Raw genomic sequence first — 17,774 nt, 5'->3', positions numbered from 1 at the left:
TTAGAAACAGGCACTGGAATGGTCTCTCTATTCATCTCACATTTAGTCAGATAAATCCCACTCCCCAATATACAAGAGCAGCAGACACAGGTGGGTGTCTGCTGCTTGGTCATCATTTTGCAACTCCAGACATTCATGTGGGTAGTTTCCAGAAGAAAGTAGGGCACTGGCATACCATATCTTCTGGATTCTTTTTTGAGTCTCATCTCTGGTGTCCCCTAACCCTCATACAGGCACAATACTTTAGACAAATCTTTTCGTACACACTTAAACCCCGATATAAAAATGACTATGTAACTACTCAGAGCAGAATTGGTCACGGGTTTCTTTAAGGAGAATACTGGATTTATTTTTTTTCTTAAGCTGGTAACAATTATTTTGTACAGTAATATAGTTGTTTTTCTAAGCTCAGGGTTACAGAACTTTGTCAGTGGTAAAAATAGTTTTCTAGCCACTCACTGAATGGTACTAACTGCACATTATTTAGTACCAACATCTTGAAATTTGAGTTATGAATTGTTCTGCTGCCAAAGAGATTCCACAATTTCATATTACGTTTCTGTTTATGTAGGAAAACACTACTCCTGCTTAAGACAACTTGCAACAGAAGGTGTAAGTTTGTTAATGGTACATCTGACTAATTGCTGGATAGACTTCTTGCTGACTCTGCCAAGATGCTGTGTGGCCCAGGAGGCTGGCAATGATCCTGGGACACCATGAGCCTAGTTTCATTTCTACAGTGCACTCAAGAATCAGCCTTTCTCTTCTTCTCTCAAAGCACTAGTGGTTCCCCCCAAGGCCACTTACAGGACAGCTAGAATTAAAATTTGGGACTAATATTTCTTTGAAAAGCCTGTTTCACTTTTCTTGTGTCAGCCCGTAGCTTGATTCAAGCTTGACACAGCAACCACTCAGATGCCTTAAAAAATAAAAGATTCTGAATATTCAGTTCAATCTTTTAAAATCTTAAATGCATACTGATCTGTCCATTGCTTTTCAGGATTTCAAACAACATCTTTCACAAGAGCTGAGCACACATACCACTACTGAGTGTCAGTGGGACACAGATCTCTTTTCACCCCAGAAAAAGTGCACCAAGGCATTTTCGAGTTCAATATTCAAGCACTGAATATTGGCTGGTGTCAATCACCAGCCAGATTATCCGTCTAATTGTTACTCAGCACGATTCTCTCTATGTAAAATGGGTTTAATCCTGCCTTCATTTCATAGGAGTGAAATTGCTACACCGAAAATAACACCAAAATATTATTTCATTGTAGTCAAATGCTACAGTGAGACTTTGGAGCGACAAACTTGTTTCAGATGTTGCACAGAACTTACTGTCATGGTGAAGATAAAACACTGTACTTACTTCGCTTACACTGGGACTTTCCATCCAGAGGAGGGATAGCAGGAACCTGGCAAAAAGAAATATAGGATCATATCATTAAAAACAGAGAGCAAAATATCCAGAAGTAACATCCCTTAAAAGAAAAAAAAAAAACAAAACTCACAACACACACACACACAAAACCCCAAATAAACAACTACAACAACCAACAAAACATTTTGCCAATTTCTAGAGTCTTATTTGCAGACGAACTGTTGTAATCAAGTTAAGAGGCTACTATCCCAGCTAAATATTCCTTCTGTATTCAACTCAAGTAGCACTGATGCCTGAAGTGAGCCAACACTGGAACTTTAGCCATTTCAATGAAAATCTGGTGTTACAGACTAAACCAACAAAGAAGGGGAGTTTCAGTTAAGGCAATAGACTTGGCACTGAAGCAGTTCTTTGGGATAGAAGAGATGCATATGGTAACTTCTTATCCCAGAAAACTCTGCCTGAGCTTTTGTGCCAGCATCTTGACCGCCACAGATAACTAAAAACCTGTTTTCCAAAGGCACTGGGGCACCTAACATAAACTAAAGAGAAGAGGAAAAAAAAGAAACCAAACCACCATTTCCCACTGAAATCCAGGGGAAATGGTTCTAATCTGTATCCTTGGAAATCTGCAATCAGGTAATTGATTAATACTGGATTTAGTCTATTAAAAGCTGTGCATTTTTCTCTGTGCACACCAGAGAAACAAATTTGCACAGGTAGTCTTTATTCTGACATTTCCTGGCTTTTTCATCCTAGTCTTGCCTTCTTAAAATTATTAATTGACTCAATTTTCATGCATGCATGACATCTACCAGTCTTTGTAAAACGTGAGATTTTACATGAATAGTGACAGAATTTCCATTCACATTTGTACTTGACTGAAAAGTGTACGTGATTTCTACCCTGTTACCCTGAATGATAACCCTGTCTGTCAATTAAAAAAAATTTTCACTCTTTTCTTACTCCTCACACAGCTTATATCCCTCCAGACACTTTTCCTGTTTGATCTATACACTTCTACAACAAACCTCCACAACTTTAACTTCTCCATCTTTCCTCAGATATCTGTTTTCTTCTATTTCAGTTACCAGTGATCTGGTGTTTCATTTGCTCTGGCTTTCTTTGTGACTTTTGTTACCTTATTTAGCCCTCAAAAACACCCACAGGGAATATTACCTCAGCATCTTATCAGAACCGTAAAGCTGAGGCTACATTTCGGATGTGCAATATGCTATTACAGCACCTTCACGAGGGCATCCTGCATATACCAGGTGAATATTTACTGATGTACTAACAAAATAATGACCCACCTGCCTCTGCTCCTCTCTGGGGCACTTTCTGTCTATAGGGATTGGAATTAACGACAGTCTCTCTGTTCTGCCTGATGTCAGAGCTGAGAAAGGTGTGAAGGATATATAAGAGCCGTACTACTTGTCAGCAAGGAAGAGGGAAAAGGATACTCCAGAGCTAGATGCAAGCGTGGATTTGTTGCATGCACCCTTCTTGCTAACACAGACGGGCTTCTCCAGTTAGATCCGTGACCACAAAAAGGTAAACAATTTCCCTTTCTTCTCTAGGTGCAGTGCAACAGATGTGCTTTCAGGAAAGTAAAATATCCCTCATTATTAACCAACAGCATTTTTCAGGAAAAGGCTAAGACAACTACAAGGGAAACTGCACCCAGGACCAGTATTTGAGACTGGGATATGTCAGGAAATGCAAACAGGAGATAAAGGGATAGGATTGAAACTACTAGATGGAAAATGAGCATTTACTGCTGAGAGCCATCTGTCCTAAACTGCATCGTGTCACTAAACTTAGGGGGATCATTTTTTCACTCTAGCCTGTGAAAAAGACTGGCTGCTGTTGATTTAGGACAGAATGGGAATCAGTAATAGGATATGCTGAAAAGTATTTGGGTTTGCTTTCAGTTTTGAATCATTATTCTTTTCAGAAAGTTTGGAAGGAAAGATGTGCAACCTAAAGCTGTCTGTTTTCTTCATTGCACTTTCTGTCACTCTGAGCTGTTTGGAAGCTACACCTATTGAGAAGTGAGTAATAAATAATCACGTTTATTTCTTTTTAGGGAAAAAGGTTATTGCATGAACTGCTTTTGCTTTCATGTCTCAAATAATATGAGCAAAAATAGAGCAATTCAATTTCACTGGGTATTTTGTTGTTGTTTAAAGATTACTGTCTGTGGCTGATGATCTGTCTGATGGTACTTCTAAGAGACAAGGATGGATATTGCCAGTAATGTCACAGAATACACTCTCAGGACTTAGTGAGGAAATGCCAGAACAAGCAGCAGCAAAGACAAGAAGGTATCGATTTTCCTTGTTTCTTCTAGTCATATCAGACAGGATTAAATCATGAAGTAAACTTTGTGCCAGTGATATCCTACTACTCGAGACTCTTCGTCTCTGCTGTTTATTCTCAAAAAGAGATTAAAATATCCTTCTTCTAGTAAATAGAGCTCTTCTGTAAGCATAAAGATCAGCTTTTCTGTAGGTGTAATATTAGAGCATTCAGGGGAGAAAGTGAAATCCAGAGACAAAAGTTGCAGATCATTTAATCCCTTTACAATTATAATGCTTTCAGAAATTACAAAGGTTACAAATACTACAATGCCTTGAGAAGAAAGGCATATTTGGAAAGTGCCTCCTTTTTTTAAAAATCTGTCACATTTCCAAGCCTGAAGGGGGAAAAAAAAGAAAATATATCCTTCTTCATACTAATGCTCTGCTAGAATGGAATTGTTTTATAACATAACTGTCTCCTGGAAGTAATTTTTCATTACAGATTTAAATATCAATTTATTCATGGGAAGAAGGAAAAGAAGCAATTGATATGATAGCATTTGTCTGAAATGCATTCATATTAATAAATTCATAAATCCAGTTTCAGGTAACTTTCTAATGAATAAAAAAAAAAAATTCAAGAAATATTTGCAATTCATACTTAAAGATAAGCAGCACTCAGCTATTCACAGAATCATCAAGGTTGGAACAGACCTTCAAGTTCCTCTAGTTTTGTCAGGCTTTTGATTGAATTTCTTTCAATGACAATTCTGTTATGGGTAGTTTCAGTAAATACACATATCTACAGAGTTGCCCATGCCTTTCTCTTTGAATATCTATTTTAAAATATTATTATATGACATCTCTGTTATCTTCCAAAATATTTTTATAATGGTGATTAATTTTTCACATTTTTACAGCTATCACTTTAAAAAAATATTTAAAAAAAAAGAACAAAACAACAAAAATAACTGTAATACTCAAAGACAAGGCATCACCTTTCTGAGCCTGGGATGCCTTATCTGCTTTTTTGGAGCCTTGGACAGTATCTCACTGGGTGAACTGTCTCATCAAAGCACTTATTCATTTAAGGGCTACAGATCAGAGAGCTGACAGGTATAGTAGGTTCAGTCAGGCTACACATGAGAAAGAAACCTAGCAGCTTTCTGTAAGGGTTGGAGTTTTACACTTGGAGTACCAGGACCTGATTTTGTACCTTTAATGAAAAAGCGAATTCTGCCTCCCCAAACAAATCAGGATCTCCGTGAGAACCAGTTGCCGTTTGAACCTCCTATGTTAAGGACTTGCTTAAACTCTTAAAATCAATAGAAGCACCCATGAAAATCCAAGGGAAGATACATAAAGCCCTATCCAACCGTTTCATTTAAGTACAACTACATATTTAAAATACTAATTGCTTAGAAATTGCTGCCTATCTACCGATGTAGAACCAGTAACATACAGACATTTCTCTCACAATTGCTATTCCATTTGGATTCTTAGATCAATATAAATAACTTTAAAAGGCTGTATAACATTTTAGATAACAGATGTAATATTCCATAGGAAAAGGAACTCTTTGCTAATTGCTGAGTTTCAAACTGGGAAAGTGTCACTCTTCACGGTGAATTTTTGCTGTAAATTGGTGTCTACCTCTACATCACCATGAAGAAGTTCAAGAAAATTAACAATAACTCAATAGGCAATCTCAGCAAGCATTTCTGTCTGAAGGAGCAACATAGTGGTCAAAAAAACAAATTTGAAAACTCAAGCTCTCTCAAGCTAGTAGTTTTACTGTGATTAAAAAAAATATCTCATAATCTGTAAGTTTTACATGGCGTTCTGTAAATGGTCTGTTGGTTCACCTATGTGTAGATGTGGATCCTTCCACAGACACTCTTTAAAGTGTCATCTAGCAAATCATTATCTCCTACCATTACAGAGCTTTCAAATTGCTGGTGTTTTCAACAAAGATGTGGCAGCTTTTTGGTAATGATGAAATCTCTGTTTAGTCAGAGCTGAGTGGTAGAGAGACAGAGCTAAGGACCATCTTAAGTGGTACTGGCAGAACTGGCAATGCCTGCCACCTCTCATAATGTGTGGTGCAATTGGGAGAAAGAGTCTTTGGGCTCATTCCACTTGATTTGGACTGGAATATTACCATTCACTTCAGTGAGAGAGGGATATGACTCTGTGGTAACGAGAGACCTAAATAAATGTTAGTGACTGTCATTGTGTTAGTAATCCTCATGATATCAGCAAGAGCTCTAAATAGATTTAGAAGTTCAGCTTGAAGTTAAACATTTAGTCATTGCTTTCATTTAGTGTATAATCTATACTATCATTACAGGTTTTCCAGATGTCACAAACTGCTCTGCAGAATATCAATAAAAAATGACACATGACTGTTGAGGTCTCTGCTTTTAAATAACCCCCACCATTAAAACTGATAATAGATACAGCGCAAGAACTTTTTTTCAGGCACAAAGTAGGTGGTGGGAAGACTGTAATGTTCCTGTATTTGTGCACATCTTAAAAGAACTCCCACATTAGCGCAGCTCAAATGACTATTAGCAGTGGCACACTCTCTGTTGCTCATCATTTGACTTAATCCTGGCTCTTTTTGTCTCACCTTGGGTAGTCACCACCTGGAGAAGCGGAAATGCAACACTGCTACGTGCGTGACACAGCGCTTGGCCGACTTTTTGGTTCGTTCCAGCAACAGCATCGGAGCAATTTATTCACCTACGAATGTGGGGTCCAACACGTATGGAAAGAGGGACACTGATGGGCTATTAAACAGAGAATCCCCAAATGATGCATAGCTTTAGGGTGTTAAGGTGGCTACCGATACAGTTTTCATTAGGAGCTCAGATTTTGATGTATCAATAACCTCTTGGTCATTTATTACTTGTACAGTCTTAACAGTGCCTTGTTTTCTGTGTGTGCGTGTGTGTGGGTATGTGATTTATGTTCACCATTTCACTATGCATGGACAAGGACATGCATAGGCTATCCTTTCAACTCCATTAAGAATTCCAGAAACCTGCTTGTCAAATTCTGTTGTAAAAAAATAAATATATCTATCACGATAATAAATGGAAAAGTAATTGCAACAGGGTTTTTTTATTATTATTATTATTATTAAAATGATGAAAAAGATAACCATGATGTGTTTGTCTTTATAGTCACAGTTTGCTAAGAGAAAGAAATCATCCTAATTAAAGAACAGTGAATATCAGAATGCTAGCAAAAGTTATGTCCTAATGAAAGTAAAAGAGAAGAAGAATCTCCTGGGTTTGAAACATCTGCAGCATCTTGTTCTGCACAACTAAAGGAACAATTATATGAGACAAGATGGCTGCATTGTGCACCATAATCATAAGGCTATGCAGTTCTCTGACTGGTCTCTGTCCACTCTAACATGCATTGAGCCAGTAGAAGTGGTCTTGCAGCACAGACATCTGTAACTACTGAGCATGGGATGAGAATAATGAGCTTTTAAATATGAATACCAGAAAACTCAGTTAACAATCCAGCAGGAACTCCTGTCCTTGGATATTCCTTTCCTTGAACTAGAGCGACAAAGGGAAGAAACAAAACCCATGAGCAGTTATAGCATCAAAATGTATCAGAGGAACAGGATAAATTTGTCCACTGACATATTCATATTGCCACCAAAATCCGAGAAAACTATTTTAGAGATTGGCAGACCCGAATGAAAATTTGACAGAGTTATTTTCTACTACCCCAGCCCAGTATCTGTGCAGGTTTAAAAAATGTGTTTGTTCCTTTAAATTGCTAAGCAAACTTCCACAGAGATCACACCCTGTATCACAGCAGTGGTTGTTTTGTCTATCATTTTCTCACTGAAGGCCTCACTATCGTCTGAAAAACATTATTGTCCAATTATGAAAAACATTCAGCAGAAGCTTAGTTCTGGAGAAGCAAATTAAATCTTAACAATTGCCTTCAGTTGATTCTGTCATAAAATATACCTCAAAATTGATAAATTTTTGCTAAGTTTAATGTTAAATAGCATATTCTCTTCATTTCACAAATAGTACATGGGAATTAAAATTGCTGCACAGAATTTCTGCTGTAAAAGTTTACTGATTATGGATTGTTACTGATTACTCTCTTTACTGAGGAAAGTTTCAACCTTCATTAATGTTCTAATGGATATTTATTCTGATTTTTATTGAGAAAACCATTCATATGGCATTAAACTTGTCTAATATTTCTGCCAGCTCGAAATCCTTTCCATTCAAGTTACTTTTGAGTTATGTTCCACAACCATTGCGTGCTTAATTTGTTTTCCAGCTAGAATATTTATTTTTCAAAAAATGAATGAGGAAGTGACAGGACAGCTTTGAAGTGTCACTGTGACATTGCACAGAGGAGTAACCAAGTGAAGGCTTCCCTGTAGGTGGAAGCTGATTTCTAAGCCGATCCTGACCTGAAATACCTACAATGCTTTATGCACCAGCTTTTGCTCTTTCAGCTCCCATTTGGCAAATCACAAGAAAGCACAGGCTGCCTATGCACAGGATCAGTGGAACTGGATACATTATTTTCTGCCTTATGCACTCCTGAACCTGGTGGATTTGACACTAACATATGTTTAATGTTGGTGGTACTATTTGGCAAATACTGAAAATTATTACTCATCTAAATCAGCGAAACCACAGAGGGATAAGAAAGATATCAGTAGCTCAGAGGGTGACCATCTCACTTATCTCCAGCTGCTCTTTGTCTCACCAGTTGTCAGTGCTCTCCTGAAATTTGGTGGAGAAAGACAGCTACTCCAAATTCATCCCAGCTTAGACATCTATTTCGGGATGGGATGAATCAGTCTTGAACTGCCTCCATTTCTTCCTTGATGATAGAGAGTGTCTAGACAATTAGCTGAAAATGAGCACTTAACTTTAAGATAACTGAAGTTCGGTGACAGGAATCTCATCTGCAATTGGTATGAACTGTTCAAACTTAAAAAAAAAAAAAAAGAAAAAAATCTGGTAAAAAAAACACAACACCAACACATCAGACTCCAAATCAACTCATATTCTGAACTACCTTAGTTAATTCATCAGGTAGAGCATCTTGAGAAACTGCCTACACTGAGACTTGTTTCCCCATGTATATCCCTGAGAACAGAACTCTGCTACCCTGCCCCCTTCTGTGTAGTTACCACTGACTGCACTTAGGCCCCTTAGAGAAGAAGGATTTAGTCATGGTAAGCTTGGATGCAAGCACAATCCTGAGAGAATGGGCCAGGAAAAGAGTGGATTTAAAAAGAAAAATTAAAATAATGATAATAATTTATAAAAAAAAAAACTAAAAAGAAAAATTAAAATAATGATAATAATTTATAAAAAAAAAAACAACACACACACACCCCCAAAAATAATCCCACATTACAAATAAGCATTTACACATCACTTCATCAGAAGCCCAAACAACATAATTTCAGACATTTCAGAACATGAAGACTGATAGGTGAAGCCTAACTAACACAAATTAAGTGCCTCTATACATTTTTTTAAATCTCAATATGTATTTTTCTGCCTCTTCAGGGACATCAATATTTTTTGAGAATCAAGTCTTACACCGATTGTGTTCCTTTTCAATTCTTCTGGGTGCCCTATGTCTTTCAGAGAACATGCGAGAAAAGAAAAAATGCAAAAGAGGAAAATCAGGAATATATAGAACATGATAAACATGGCTATATCCCCATTAAAAAAATAAAAATTCTAGTTGTCTGGGTTTTAGTGTGTTTTATTAAGTTGTGTTTAAAAAGGGAAGAATAGGGACATAATATTGAATCTCACTGAATGAGAAGGGCAAGAATAAAAATTATCAAAAAAGAAAAGGAATGTTAAAAAAAAAAAGTGATAGGAACATGAAGAATGTTTTAAATGGAGTAGTGGGCCCTAGGGTCTAATATTTCTAAGGAACTATGACAGCTTCATAAAAGACAGAATTTATATTTTTTCATGATGAATAGAGTTGAGGTAAGAAACTGATTTCACCTGTAAATGCTTGTGCTAAAACTAAGAAAGCACACAAAATACATGGAATATAAAATGTATTCTTATTGAATAGTAAATTTGGAAGGAATAGTTTCCATTTCTATTAAGACAATATACCTAGTTTTTAGACAAGTAAGTTTCTTAGTGAGAGTTTTAAAAACCAGGCTGGCAAAGCTTCCATTTACTTTCAGTGGGATAAGTTATTATAAAGTCTGGATTCTACTGAATGGCTTTCTAAAACTATTTGGAAGTTAATACATTGATACTATGAATAAAATCCTTTTCCTGCAATGAACTATTGCACATCTTCAGTACCTGCCACTTTTGCTTTCTAGAATTATGCTGGGTTTGACTCAGTTAGCTCACTTACAAATACAGTTTGACAGGTATGGTAGACTTTCTGTTCAGAGTTACAAGGTTAAGTAATTTTGTTGTCTAGGCTCATTATTACATAGAAAAGGGACTGCTCTACGTTGCTTTTGCAATGCAACTAGCAAAAAGCTGTGGTTAGGTGTGACACACCTCCTTGCTGGATACAGAATAATGGTTGAAGTGACATGAAATAGAATCTTTCTGTGGGATGTGACAACTTCTATTCCAATCACATTACTGTTATCTCTATTTTTCTACACTCAGAAAAAAATCCCACACTGAAAACCCAAATATTTTGAGACTCAAAATAACCAGGCTCAAACTCAGACCTGAAATCCACCACTTAAACAAAGCTTCAGTTTAGGAACAAAGCCCTCAAAATCTGGATTTTCTACAGTTTTCCTGGAAACTTTAGACAAATTGTTTTCCAGCTTCAATTGCTATGAAAACAATTTATCCCTGATTAGATTCAGTTCAGAATTGTTTCTCTAAATAAAACCTACCTTGAAAGCAAAATGTTAAAAAACATCTTGAACTAGGAATCATATATGCCATCAAAAGCTGAAAGTCATGACATCAGCTCACTAAAGAATGAGACAACGGTGATAATAGTTAAAATAGCTGTTCACTGTGCAAGAAATTGTCTCCTTGAATGCTAAAACACCTGAACAAAAAGAACAAATTCAAATGCACTTTATTCCTAACAATAGGGCTGAGTAACAATCATGCCATAAAGTCACTATTTTCCAGAAACGCATTTAGAAACAAAAAATAAGTTTAATTATTCAAATTCATAATCTTAGACCTGCCCCTACTATAACAACTTATTTTTCCACCTTAAAAGGCTCTTTCTGTTCCTGCATTAGAGACAGTGAAACTGTTTCTTATATGCTCTTTTACAATATCCTTAATATAGATTATCACAGCACAGGTAGCCTGAGATCTGCTGCAGAACAGCTGGTGACACCAAGGGTGATAGAAACTGAATTGAATTTCTTTAATCCCAAGTTTTGATTAGTGCATCATCTATGTGGTGGGGTTTTGTTAGTTTGCTTTTTAAAAGGAATTAATATACTGAGATGTATTTAAATAATTGGAGTTGTGTTAAATAGATCACTACATATGTGAATTTAAATAGTTGGAATAATTTGAAATTAAATCCTACTCAATATGATTAAAATAGGATTAAAACCAGAACCTGTTTATTATTATTTACACTCTCAACAGAGGCAGATCACTTTTTTCAGACAGAATCAGTCCTTATTCATTAAGTAGTCCCTTTGGAAGGAGCTAAAGTGGGGCTTGCCTGCACTAAGGGAATTGTGCAAAAATTTAAGCAGCCTGTGATTCATTGTCAGTGATGATTCCTGGCTCTTGGCCTTGTGTAACCTCACTCAGTTATCCTCAGCCCATCAATCCAGCCTGTTCAGATCCCTCTTCAGAGCCTTCTTTCCCTCCAGTACATCAACACTACTGCCCTCCTTGGTGTTGTCTGCAAATGTACTGCAAGTGCAATCGATCCACTCATCCAGAGCACTGATGAAGACATTAAAAAGTACTGGAGATTTCCATATTTCCAGACCCAGAGCAAGTTAGCAGGACCAGCACTTTCTGATCCTGTTGTGGAAACAGTGCCTTGAAAGACACTGCTGGAGTAAGTGGCCATCTCCTGTACTTCTTGGGAGCTGCTGACCCCTCAACCAATCTCAAAAACCAGGCTGGTCCCCTAGAATTTGGTGTTTCAAGTATCTGCATGCAGCACTTCCCTCAGTCTGTGTTAAGTGGACATACTACAAATTTCCAGGAGGAGGCAGGAATGCTGCTCACAACTGCAAGATGTTGGGGAAGCCACAGTGCAAGTCATCCTTACTTTTCCAGCTTCTCCTTTGATTTTCTGAGGTTAACCCTGCATCTCCTTCCTTCTTGAGGGAGACTCACTGAGCGAGGATTTTCTAAAAACATTGTTCTTGAGTCCATAGTTACTTGCTGCAACTAACTTTTTTTTTTTTTTTTAATAGGAGACCTTTCCCCAAATTGAAGAGCAGATATTATCATTAATTTTTCCTACCGTTTTTTCCCTAGTGTTACAGTATGACTTTCCCAGGGCCTGTGGGATGCACTCCACCTGCTAACATGCAGCTTACACAATAGGAACAAAGCTAGACCAGATGTCAGCATGTTTGGAAAAGACCTAATCAAAGTGTTGTTAGATGAACCCAGAGAATGTAAACAGTAAAGAAACCTTAGTGCTACAATTTATGTCTGGAAGAAAAAAAGGTTGTTTTTCTCTTTGCTCATCTGGTGTTTTCCCAGCTCAAATCCAGGCAAACGAAGGACAGCCTTGATGGCATCAGTACCACTTCTGTAAACACAAAGACACTGACTGAGCCTAATGCAGCACGGAACTACTAAACCATGATATCTGGAATTGAAAAATTTCAGGAGAAGTCTGCTTCATCCTAATATTCTCCCTCTTCATTCCACACCTTAGCAAACGTAACTTCTGTGAATCACCACTCACAGCCGTGAATGAAAGTGATTCAAACCCCAATTCCTTCCACACTTTCTACATTAAACTGGCACTGGAGAAGGACAAATGACTCTGCAGAATGATTTCCATCAGCTTCACTCTAAGTGTCAAAGGATCATAGAATATCCTGAGTTGGCAGGGACTCATAAGGATCATCGGGTCCAACTCCTGGCCCTGCACAGGACCATCCCCAAGAGTCACACCATGTGCCCGAGAGAGTTGCTCAAATGCTTCTCAAACTCTGTCAGGCTTGGTGCTGTGACCAATTCCCTGAGGAACCTGTTTCAGTGCTCAATCACCTTCTAGGGGAAAAACCTTTTCCTAATATCCAACCTAAACCTCTCCTTACACAGCTTCATACATATAACTTTAAACTGGATCAGCCTGAGTGTCTGAAAGGAAGCTATGCTCTGGAGGATAGTTAAGACAGTGTTTTTTCCAGAACAGTATGCTGTAAAACTAATTCCATAAAATCAAAAAAAGAAATCACTCCGTCCCTCGTAGGGTCTACATGAATTCAGGTCTCATTCTATATTTTTCCTGTCCCTTATGGGATGCTGAACTAAGTGCAGGACCCCAGCTTTTGTCTTCTTGCAATTCCTTAATTTCACCACCATTTTGCCCCCTAGAATCCTCAGCAAAGATATGTTCCATAAGATAGATCATCACAACTAGGGTTTGTGCTACAGAACTTCACAACAGCTTGTCCAGCAAGATCACTCCCACCAGGAGGGATGTATCCCCTCTCACTCAAGGGCACAACACAAGAAAAGCTGGACTGCAAATGCCTTCCTCCTAACAACTGGAGGTTACAGGCTGAGACTCTTAAGGAAGTGCTGCTCAGACTGGCAGTCCTGTAGCAGGCAAACCACCTCCTTTTTTAGGCACTGTTACTCTCCAGCCTGGCTTTTGCTCCTTTTTTTTTCCCTTCTTGTTTTGGGAAAGTTTGAAGGGGGGAAAAATATCAACGTATAAATACCCATTGCTTTGAAAACAGTACAACATAGTCAGCACAAGGAGCCAAGGGAAAAGATAATGGAATGTTTTCCAAACCTGTAGACAGATACAGCTTCAAACAAACAACAGATCCTCAGTCACAAGGAGAGTCTGACTTGGATGTACAACTCAGGCAGCTATGTAGAAATGAAAACTTTGCAACAAAACGGTGAATACATTTTTGTTGCTATTTTTTTCCCAAAAAATGTCACAGCTACTTTCAGACATCTGTATCAAAGTGTTCAACTTAACAAATCTGTACTCTCCTTCAAACACATTCCACCACACATTCAGGTAGTTATTTCACAATACATTTAAAAATATAGAGGGCACCTATAATTTCTTATGTGATTTTTTCAGAAAAGTAACATTTATATTAAGACCACTATCAAGTCATGCAGGACAAATCACAGAATTATAGAATATCCTGAGTTGGAAGGTATCCACAAGGATCATCAAAGCCCAACTCCTGGCCCTGCAAAGGGCAGCCCCCAGAATCACACCATGTGCCTGAGAGCCTTGTCCAAACTCTTCTTTCTACAAAAACTGGCTAGAACAAATAACATTAGTAAACTAGGAAATAAATTCTGAGTCAACTTCAAAACCCCAAAACAGTGGCATTTCATATCACTTACATCCCTAATAAGAGCAAAATTGACACTTTGTGGGGGTTCTGCAGTGAGGCAGCAGCAAACAGAACTGGCATTCAGACCATTCCATTCACACTGTCTATGTGTGTGTGCATGCACAGGTGTAAACACAGCACAGGACAAAATTCTGCAGCTTTAGGTAAATAGGAACTTCCTCTTTGGTTTTCATTTGTGGGATAACACACTGAAGTTCCCAGTTTCTGGTGAGCTTAAACTGATTAATCCAACTTTTTATTGTTTACAATACTATTGCCAGAACTAATATCAGTATTAATTTTTATCTTTCTGACAAATTCTTTTTGTCATAATTCTTTTTGATGGGTGCCAAGAAGAATATCAAGAGTTTTAAATCAGGACACATGAACGAGCTAAGAAGCATAATTTATTAATATTGTGAACATTGGCCTTGCAGGTAAAGTAGGAAAAAAATGCATGATGTAACTCAGGAGGCACCTAATCAGCAGCCTGGAAAAAAATCTGAGAGATATAAGTGAAAAGAAATAAAAGCTAAGGAAAAGGGAATTCTATAGGTGGTAGAGCTAATTTTTGCATCTTTTGAGACCAAAATGCGCCCAAGGATTCACACTAGCACAAAAACTGACACTCTTGTCTGACTCTCAGGACTCAAAGAAGATCACAAGCTTGGAAAGGTCTACACAGGAGCTAGTTTCATTCTAGAGGTGAAAATCTCAGTTTCTTCATTTAATCATCATATTAATTAACAAGTTTGAGTAAAGACTGCAGGATTTAGCTTACTGTCACTACATGTCTACAGAAAGAATCAAGATTGTGCATGTTTTAAGAAATTCTTTTCTTTACCCTCTATTCAGAATCACAAGCAAGAGACTTGAGTGACATCAGTCAATGGTCATAAATTTCACTGCTCACGTATTACACTACTTTTATTTCTATATCCTGCAAGGGACTGGAGATTGGGTAGGTGACTAATGCTAAGGTTACAAATTGCCTAGAGAAGAAAACTAAACATAACTGTGAACTTCCTCCTCATCCAAACACATCCATCACATTCTAATAATATGAGTGCAGTTATAATCAAAACTGATCTGAACATTTTTTTTTAATCCAGACACCTGCATCCAATGCATATTCCCTGACAAAAACAAGATTTTTGAGTTTGTTGGGTTGTATTACTGCACAATTAAATAACTAGAGAACTAGCACAAATCACTGTGACATTGGCTTTTATTGTGTTTTCCATATCCTATAGAATTTTTTTTTTCCAACTCGAAGTTTGCATATTGTCTTATAACCGGGATCAAAATATTCATCAAACAAGTTGCCACAGACTCTGAACTTGCTATTTTACATGTTGGATGCCACCCTATGCCTCACAATCTCTCTTTGAAATATCTGTTTGAAAAAAAAAATCTGTTGATAAAGCCATTTCCTTTGGGTAACATTTTGCTAACACAAGCAGCTTGGATTGTCAGAGTACTGTGGAATTCTCCTCTGCAAAATGGCAAGCTTGATATTCAAATCCATGTGAGCCTTCAGAGACGCCATTTGGCCAGATCAACTTTTCAAAGTAAAACTGATTAACAAAGTCACACATCAGGTGATGTTTAGATATAAAGCAAGTCCCAATGAAGTCCAAGTGCACAAGCAGAAGATAAAGTATGAATATTTTTCCTAAGGATATATCACTCAATACCACCCACTACCATTCTCTGTTTAACCTCTTATTGCATCTAGTAGTATTAGTCACTTATAAATACACTCTTTTAACCTGTGTCCTTTTCCCCCATTTTCTATGCAATGCTCTTACTTTTCAATCCATTAAAGGTTATTTATTGTTGCAGCCACAGAACACTCCTCCTGCACTTATATTTCCCCAACAGCAATGAGACAGCCTTCTCCTTCCCAGCTGCACGCAGCTCTTCCCCTAAACATTGCTTTTCAGGAGATTTGATCTCCACATCCTGAGTTTGCAGCAACCTGGTTTCCCCTGCTCAATTGCTTTTAACCAGTGCTGTCACTCCTCTCTCTTCATAGAAAAGACAGCAAATGAAATCCAACCTGGTCTCGGGGTCACATCTTCAGCTACAACATTCCTCCTTCAAGTCTTCTACAAAGCCCCCTTCCCCATGCCCTGAGCCCCTCTCACCTCCTGTCTCTTATGAATGCCATTGCTCAGCCTGCCTAGATCTCCATGGCACCACATCCATCCAATCCTTTGGTTCCCCAGTACTGGTATGGCCCCTGGCCTCTCCCTCCAGTCTCTTGGCCCCTACACTGCTCCAGAGACTCATGTCAGCTATTCTGCTATATGTTACTTGAAATACATAAATCAGCAGAAATATGTTGCTTGGAATACATAAATCAGGATTCTGGAATAGGATTCTGCTGCTACAGTCCAAAGAATCAAGAGAAAACAGAAATTGCCAGACTGGTTGAGCACTTGAATACAATTACACAGCTGAAACCATACACAAATACAACTGTTATACCCCAAAGGAAACTAAAAATACCAGTTTTCTAGTGAAACACAGAACAGCATCAGCTTCCACAAGTGACACTTTGTCATAACTGGTCTGGTAATGATTACTCTGACCCCACGGTATGACAAGAACGTGAAAGTCACTTCTGATGGCAAGGCAGAAGGATCTCAGTGCCCTCATCACATCCCCATTACCAAAACTAACCCCTTCCTCCCTTCTACCTCCACATCACCAGCACACAGCCAGTTCCTCACTGCCAAGCCATGGGGTACTGACTGCCACCCACACTCACCCTTGCTCCGGGCTGCACCTGACAGAGGGGCTGGAGCTGAGCAAATAAGAGCTGCAGCCCCACACTGCCCAGAGAGTTCTCCACTCCTCCCACACCCGAGTCCACTCTCTCCAGCAGAGCAGCAACATCCAAGTCCAGTGTTCCAACCGCTCCTCTCTCTCTCAAAGAAAACTTAGGAATAAAAGCAGCTGTGAGTCAGGAAGACAGCCAAGTTTGTTTGCCCTTGAAAGGAGGTGGTCATACAGAGTGAAAGACAAAATGACCAGAGAACTCCTAAGGAAATATATTCACCCTAGTATCTTCTCCAGGCACAAGCCAAAAACTCCACAAGTTGGGCAGCAAGACATCACCTTCACAGTCCTCAGGTAAATATCTTTTGTGCTTTATACAGAAATAAAGGAAACCCTAACATAAGGGCATACACATTGCCAAGGAGGAAACACCTTACTGCTGGGTTGAGGTTCCCTCTCACTAACATAATGTGTAAAAGGGTCAAATGGTTTCTTTACTTAGTGCCAGAAATGTCCTCAGAATACAGTGGTAACTTCTATAAGCAACAGGCTTATAACGATTAAAGGCTTAAAATGCTTAAAATAAGTAAGTTTCAGAGACAGAAACTTAAATCACACGTATATGCATACATTTTCAATAACACCCACAGGTGACTCCTGCAAGTCAGCACAAGGGCATTTCCACAGAATTAAACCTTTGGAAAATGGAAAATACTGGGACTAAACACTTGGAGAGCAAGAAAAA

General features: G+C 38.2%; 2 protein-coding genes across 4 annotated transcripts in view; one reads left to right on the top strand and one right to left on the bottom strand.

Annotated features, from left to right (window-relative positions):
- SLCO1A2 (solute carrier organic anion transporter family member 1A2) overlaps positions 1 to 17,160 on the bottom strand; it is a 46,081-nt gene extending 28,921 nt beyond the window's left edge. For both annotated transcript variants that reach the window (XM_017823990.1, XM_017823991.1), the window contains exons 1-2: positions 17,019 to 17,160; positions 1,373 to 1,418 (exon numbers count right to left, since the gene is read on the bottom strand). In XM_017823990.1, coding sequence (XP_017679479.1) covers positions 1,373 to 1,418; positions 17,019 to 17,146 — 174 coding nt within the window. In that variant the 5' untranslated portion in view covers positions 17,147 to 17,160. The remainder of the gene's footprint in view (positions 1 to 1,372; positions 1,419 to 17,018) is intronic.
- On the top strand, positions 1,525 to 6,793 carry IAPP (islet amyloid polypeptide). Of its 2 annotated transcripts, XM_017823996.1 has the most exons (6): positions 1,525 to 2,023; positions 2,535 to 2,658; positions 2,779 to 2,938; positions 3,342 to 3,438; positions 3,577 to 3,711; positions 6,329 to 6,793. In XM_017823996.1, the coding sequence occupies exons 4-6, from the start codon at positions 3,359 to 3,361 to the stop codon at positions 6,510 to 6,512; spliced, it is 399 nt and encodes a 132-aa protein (XP_017679485.1). In that variant the 5' UTR covers positions 1,525 to 2,023; positions 2,535 to 2,658; positions 2,779 to 2,938; positions 3,342 to 3,358; the 3' UTR covers positions 6,513 to 6,793. The 2 variants fall into 2 exon arrangements, with proteins under 2 accessions (XP_017679485.1, XP_017679484.1); XM_017823995.1 differs by lacking the exon at positions 3,577 to 3,711.
- Positions 17,161 to 17,774: the final 614 nt, after the last annotated feature.

The sequence above is a fragment of the Lepidothrix coronata genome, unplaced genomic scaffold, assembly GCF_001604755.1.
Source record: "Lepidothrix coronata isolate B3197 unplaced genomic scaffold, Lepidothrix_coronata-1.0 Scaffold107, whole genome shotgun sequence".
Classification (NCBI taxonomy): Eukaryota; Metazoa; Chordata; class Aves; order Passeriformes; family Pipridae; genus Lepidothrix; species Lepidothrix coronata.
This window is presented reverse-complemented; position numbering and strand designations above follow the sequence as displayed.

Excerpts from the sequence above, each read along its gene's own strand:
- IAPP (XM_017823996.1), top strand. The coding sequence starts at position 3,359 with ATGTGCAACCTAAAGCTGTCTGTTTTCTTCATTGCACTTTCTGTCACT. Across the intron at positions 3,439-3,576 it reads GAAGCTACACCTATTGAGAA|ATTACTGTCTGTGGCTGATG; the intron begins GTGAGTAATAAA and ends TGTTGTTTAAAG. Across the intron at positions 3,712-6,328 it reads GCAGCAGCAAAGACAAGAAG|TCACCACCTGGAGAAGCGGA; the intron begins GTATCGATTTTC and ends CACCTTGGGTAG.